We start from the raw sequence: 6,589 nt of genomic DNA, 5'->3' as shown, positions 1-6,589 counted from the left end.
CTTATGTCATGCAATAAAATGCAAATGAATTACTTAAAAATCATACAATGTGATTTTCTGGATCTTTGTTTTAGATTCCGTCTCTCACAGTTGAAGTGTACCTATGATAAAAATTACAGACCGCTAGATGCTTTGTAAGTAGGAAAACCTGCTAAATCGGCAGTGTATCAAATACTTGTTCTCCCCACTGTATGCTGAGCACCTGTTGGCTGTTTTTCCGTCACTCTGCGGTCCAACTCATCCCAAACCATCTGAATTGGGTTGAAGTAGGGTGATTGTGGAGGCCAGGTCATCTGATGCAGCACTCCATCACTCTCCTTCTTGGTCAAATAGCCCTACCAGATGGGATGGCGTATCGCTGTGGTAGACATGCTGGTTAAGTGTGCCTTGAATTCTAAATAAATCACTGACAGTGTCACCAGCAAAGCACCCCCCATATCATACCTCCTCCTCCACGCTTCACGGTGGGAACCACACATGCGGAGATCATCCGTTCACCTACTCTGCCTCTCACAAAGACACGGCGGTTAGAACCAAAAATCTAAGATTTGGACTCATCAGACCAAAGGACAGATTTCCGCCGGTCTAATGTTCATTGCTCGTGTTTCTTGGCCCAAGCAAGTCTCTTCTTCTTATGGGTGTCCTTTAGTAGTGGTTTCTTTGCAGCAATTCGACCATGAAGTATTCTAAAATTAAATTGATCCTTTAATGATGCAAGAAGCAATGGTACATTTATTTAATACACTTTTTTGTTCATGGCTTACTAACACGCACGCGCACACACACACACAGAGGGAAGGAACTCTTAGAGCAACATATATAAAAGTTGCTCAACCTCATTACATTTCGTTGGGAATCATTGATGGACAGCAATACTCAAACCTTGTCTCTGATTTTCAAGCAAAATGTCAGTCAGGACTGAGACTATACCACTCAGGAACACTAAACCGCTGTTGGAAAGCCATTCTTGTGTGTCTTTCGTATTGAAAGTTAAACTGAAAAATAAAACGATCTCAGGGTTAGGTTTTCAGAAGACTGAAGTGGGGTTTCCTCTATCTTTTTACCTGGGCTTTGCTCCTTTCATATTTATTTTGATCATGACAAACTCCCCAGTCCATTCTGATGACAAGAATACCCATTCCACAATTGAAAATAGTGTTTCACTCTGTGTTGTGTTATATTTGACCCAACCCTGTAGTTTTTAATTTAGGCGAAAACATTTATTTATTTGCTATGTTGTCTTGCGGTATTACTTAACAGCCTTGTTGCAAACAGAATGGATGGTTTGGAGTGGATTTTTTAACACAGGCTTCTTTCTTTTCACTTTGTCATACAGTAATATAGAGTGAATGCAATGTTGTTGATCCCTTTGTATTTTCAGGTATTATTGTTCATGAGAGAAATGTGCAGTTATGCACATTTTGCAGTGGGGCAGGGAGAACATTTAGCAGTTGTTTTTTGGTTGCCAGGGGGGACGGGGGGAATTATGTCACTTATTGGCTGAGCTGGCACTGCACTAACCTAACCACCCACGGGAGGCTGAGAGTCAAACCATGACAATTTAATTGTTGGTGTCATTGGAGTTCAAGTAAACACACTGCTGTATACAGTTTTTGTTCTTCCTTTAAAAGGTATAAAAGGTCAGTGATGTGACAGTAGTTTCTGTGGAATAGCCCACTGACACAACATACAGTAGACCTGTCTACACCACAGCAGTCTGAAGAAAGATACCAGGTGATATAGACTTACATACTGTTTAAAAATATATGTATATGTATGTATATATTTGTATTGGTGTTTTGATTATTTTTTCAGACAGTAAGAAAATCAAAGTGGGACACAGGCAAGTGGGAGAAACATGGACACAGGGATTGAACCCTGGTCTCTGGTGGGGAGATGTTTGTGATTTATGATGAGTGTTACCACACCACATCTCTGCACGACTCGCTTCCTGTTTGATTCTCACACTATGATTGGAGTGTTTGTAAGTGTAACAGTAGAGGAAAGACTGGTAAACTGAGTGTCAAAAATATGAAAATTATTGAACTACTCTAGGGATAAATTATTTTGCTGTTTGGTCTACTCAATGTCCATTACAGCCACAGGTAACACTTTTTTTCCATGGTGATGCCTATGGAATCACTTTGAAGAGTAATACTGTTGCAATAATGAAAACAGTCTTGATAATTGATGGCAATTCTAAGAATGATGCAATTATGCGATGTCAATAAGAAATTGATAGTTTCACCTAATAGACACTGTTATCCTTGTCTTGTGAAGCAAATATATCTACAAATACTTCTATAGGTACTATTAGGAAAATGGAGAACTCAACGCAATTCACGTCATTTATACTAGCTGGATATAGTGATAGTGGACACTTAAAGTACTTGTATTTCATTTTAGTAACTGTGTTATACGTCTCCATAGTTTTTGCGAACACAGTGCTTATTGTGGTTATATGTATGGAGAGAAGCCTTCATGAACCCATGTATCTGTTTCTGTGCAGTTTGTTTGTGAATGAGTTGTATGGCAGCACTGGTTTGTTTCCTGCTCTTATGACTAATTTGGTTACAGATGTCCATGCAGTTTCCCCTGTGTACTGTTACCTACAGATCTTTTGCATATACACATATATATCTATTGAATTCAGCAATTTAGCAGTCATGTCCTATGACAGGTACCTTGCTATATGTTATCCACTGCAGTATAATGTCATCATGACACCCAACAGGGTGTGTATTTTAGTTTGTGTAATATGGTTGTACCCTTTTGTAACAATTACCACAGCACTGTCTTTAACTATTCGTTTGCAATTGTGTGGAAACGTTATAGACAAAGTATATTGTGACAACTACCTGGTAGTGAAACTTGCCTGTTCAACTTCAGACACGACAGTTAATAACATCTATGGACTCTGTGTAATTGTGTTGAATGTCGTTGTCACTTTAATTACTATTATGTCCTCTTATATTAAAATTCTGACTATTTGTTTGAAATATTCCATCAACGCCAGACAGAAAGCTTTCAGCACCTGTATTCCTCATCTGGCCTCAATGCTCAACTTCACTTTCGGCTGTTTCTTAACTCTGCTCCAGAGTAGATTTGATAGGCCTATGAGAAATGTTCCAACTGTGCTTCACACTATTTTATCAGTGTACTTTCTGATGTGCCAGCCACTTTTTAATCCTATCATGTATGGAGTTAGGATGGCTAAAATCAGACAGGCTTTTAAAAACATACTACCTGTAGGTCTCTACCCTAAAAGATTAACTTAGTGTGACCTTTTCTGTCCTGATTGTTAGATTTTTGTATTGTTGACTTGTGTGTTTTGTTACTTATAGGCTAGTTGCAATAATGAATGGGGGTGAGGACGGCAGAAATAATTTGCTAATTTGTGAAATATTGTCATTTACCTTCTATTCACTTGCTGATCTCCATTGGTTCCATGTCTCTCAAAGAATTGACTTAAAATGATCCTTGTGTACAAAGCCCTAAATGGCATCAAACCCTCCTACCTATCAGACGTACTCTCCCCTATGAACCTCCACGCACCCTAAGTTCAAGCCACGCCAAACTGCTCCATGCACCCAGGACCTGGCTCCACAGAATGGAGGACTGTTTATTTTCCTCCCAAGCACCACATCTTTGGAACTCCCTTCCTGACAATCTCAGGGCTCCTCAGACAGTTGGGGCTTTAAATCAGGCCTTAAGATGTATCTTTATCGGCTGGCCTTCCCTTCCTCCTTGACTTTGATTGGTTCATTATATGGTTATAAATCAATATTATTTTTTCAAAATGTTTTTAGTTCATCTTTTATTTTATGCACTTTGAGATCATTCTTGTAATGAAAAGTACTTTACAAATGTTGTATATTATTATTATTATTAGTAGTAGTAGTAGTAGTAGTAGTAGTAGTAGTAGTAGTAGTAGTAGTAGTAGTTGTAGTTAAATAAATAAAAACAAGAAGTTCATGACTTCCTCTTCATTACTTAAATTGACACTTCTGCCTTATCCAAGTATCTAACAAATCAAGACATACGAAACCTTCTGGATTGATTGACAACAGTGAATGAATGTGATGTAAATGTGTAAAAGATAAGCCCAACTTATAGCCAACATGGCACCATTACATCCATCACTAATGGAAAATGGGTCTGTACGGTACATACAGTACAAGCATGATGATTGTTTGACATTTTGAAAGATACATCTCGGGAAATACTGTAAAATGAAAACAAACAAAATTCGGTCATGAATCTGAATGCATGTCATGTTATCTGACGGCCAACTGTTTAATGTAACATGATATATGTGTGCTAGCTAGCTGACAGATGGCCAGATACCTTTTTTGAGGTAAGGCGTCATGTTTGTCCAGGGTCACTGTGAGATATGTTTGACCCATATAATCCTGTAAGGGTCAATGTATTCCATCCATCCTTTAAAGATAAAAGGGTGCCATTTCAACACTTAATAGCCATATTTTGTTACTGTTAGTATTCTCAGCTACACTTAACATTGAACTGTTCTTTTGCCTGTGTAATAAAACTGTAATTAGTTTTGGAGCAACATTTTATTAGTATTGTACATAATACTTTGATAATTGCATTTTCATTGCATAGCAATGAGCTGAGTTTTTGTAACTCCTGTGAACAACAGGAATACTGACTGTTCCTTATTCCAAAAACATTAAGAACACCTTCCTAATATTGAGTTGCAAATATATGTTTTTGTTCAGTGTAGTTGTAGTCACCTCCAAAGTAACTATTTGTTCCCCCCAAAAATACACAGATTTTTAAAATTTATTCAACATGCAACAATTTGACTGAGTTACAGTCCATATAAGGAAATCAGTCAATTGAAATAAATTCATTAGGCCCTAATCTATGGAGTTCACATGACTGGGAATACGAAAATACAGTGGGGAGAACAAGTATTTGATACACTGCCGATTTTGCAGGTTTTCCTACTTACAAAGCATGTAGAGGTCTGTAATTTTTATCATAGGTACACTTCAACTGTGAGAGATGGAATCTAAAACAAAAATCCATAAAATCACATTGTATGATTTTTAAGTAATTAATTTGCATTGTATTGCATGACATAAGTATTTGATCACCTACCAACCATTAAGAATTCCGGCTCTCACAGACCTGTTCGTTTTTCTTTAAGAAGCCCTCCTGTTCTCCACTCATTACCTGTATTAACTGCACCTGTTTGAACTCGTTACCTGTATAAAAGACACCTGTCCACACACTCAATCAAACAGACTCCAACCTCTCCACAATGGCCAAGACCAGAGAACTGTGTAAGGACATCAGGGATAAAATTGTAGACCTGCACAAGGCTGGGATGGGCTACAGGACAATAGGCAAGCAGCTTGGTGAGAAGGCAACAACTGTTGGTGCAATTATTAGAAAATGGAAGAAGTTCAAGATGACGGTCAATCACACTCGGACTGGGGCTCCATGCAAGATCTCACCTCGTGGGGCATCAATGATCATGAGGAAGGTGAGGGATCAGCCCAGAACTACACAGCAGGACCTGGTCAATGACCTGAAGAGAGCTGGGACCACAGTCTCAAAGAAAACCATTAGTAACACACTACGCCGTCATGGATTAAAATCCTGCAGCGCACGCAAGGTCCCTCTGCTCAAGCCAGCGCATGTCCAGGCCCGTCTGAAGTTTGCCAATCACCATCTGGATGATCCAGAGGAGGAATGGGAGAAGGTCATGTGGTCTGATGAGACAAAAATAGAGCTTTTTGGTCTAAACTCCACTCGACTTGTTTGGAGGAAGAAGAAGGATGAGTACAACCCCAAGAACACCATCCCAACCGTGAAGCATGGAGATGGAAACATCATTCTTTGGGGATGCTTTTCTGCAAAGGGGACAGGACGACTGCACCGTATTGAGGGGAGGATGGATGGGGCCATGTGTTGCGAGATCTTGGCCAACAACCTCCTTCCCTCAGTAAGAGCATTGAAGATGGGTCGTGGCTGGGTCTTCCTGCATGACAACGACCCGAAACACACAGCCAGGGCAACTAAGAAGTGGCTCTGTAAGAGGCATCTCAAGGTCCTGGAGTGGCCTAGCCAGTCTCCAGACCTGAACCCAATAGAAAATCTTTGGAGGGAGCTGAAAGTCCGCATTGCCCAGCGACAGCCCCGAAAACGGAAGGATCTGGAGAAGGTCTGTATGGAGGAGTGGGCCAAAATCCCTGCTGCAGTGTGTGCAAACCTGGTCAAGACCTACAGGAAACGTATGATCTCTGTAATTGCAAACAAAGGTTTCTGTACCAAATATTAAGTTCTGCTTTTCTGATGTATCAAATACTAATGTCATGCAATAAAATGCAAATTAATTACTTTAAAATCATACAATGTGAATTTCTGGATTTTTGTTTTAGATTCCGTCTCTCACAGTTGAAGTGTACCTATGATAAAAATTATAGACCTCTACATGCTTTGTAAGTAGGAAAACCTGCAAAATCGGCAGTGTTTCAATTACTTGTTCTCCCCACTGTACATTTGTTGGTCACAGATTCCTTTTAAAAAAATGGTATGGGCATGGATCAGAACCAGTCAG

General features: G+C 39.5%; 1 protein-coding gene across 1 annotated transcript; it reads left to right on the top strand.

Annotated features, from left to right (window-relative positions):
• Positions 1–2,321: 2,321 nt before the first annotated feature.
• LOC311105780 (olfactory receptor 11A1-like) lies at positions 2,322–3,278 on the top strand (the record flags this gene model as incomplete). Its single annotated transcript, XM_084147982.1, has 1 exon — positions 2,322–3,278. One exon carries the CDS (start codon positions 2,322–2,324, stop codon positions 3,276–3,278), a length of 957 nt encoding a protein of 318 aa, XP_084004108.1.
• Between the last annotated feature and the right edge of the window lie 3,311 nt (positions 3,279–6,589).

The sequence above is a fragment of the Coregonus lavaretus genome (assembly GCF_964263955.1).
Source record: "Coregonus lavaretus genome assembly, chromosome: 30".
NCBI lineage: Eukaryota > Metazoa > Chordata > Actinopteri > Salmoniformes > Salmonidae > Coregonus > Coregonus lavaretus.
The sequence above is the reverse complement of the archived record's forward strand: the minus strand, read 5'-3'. Positions and strand labels throughout refer to the sequence as shown.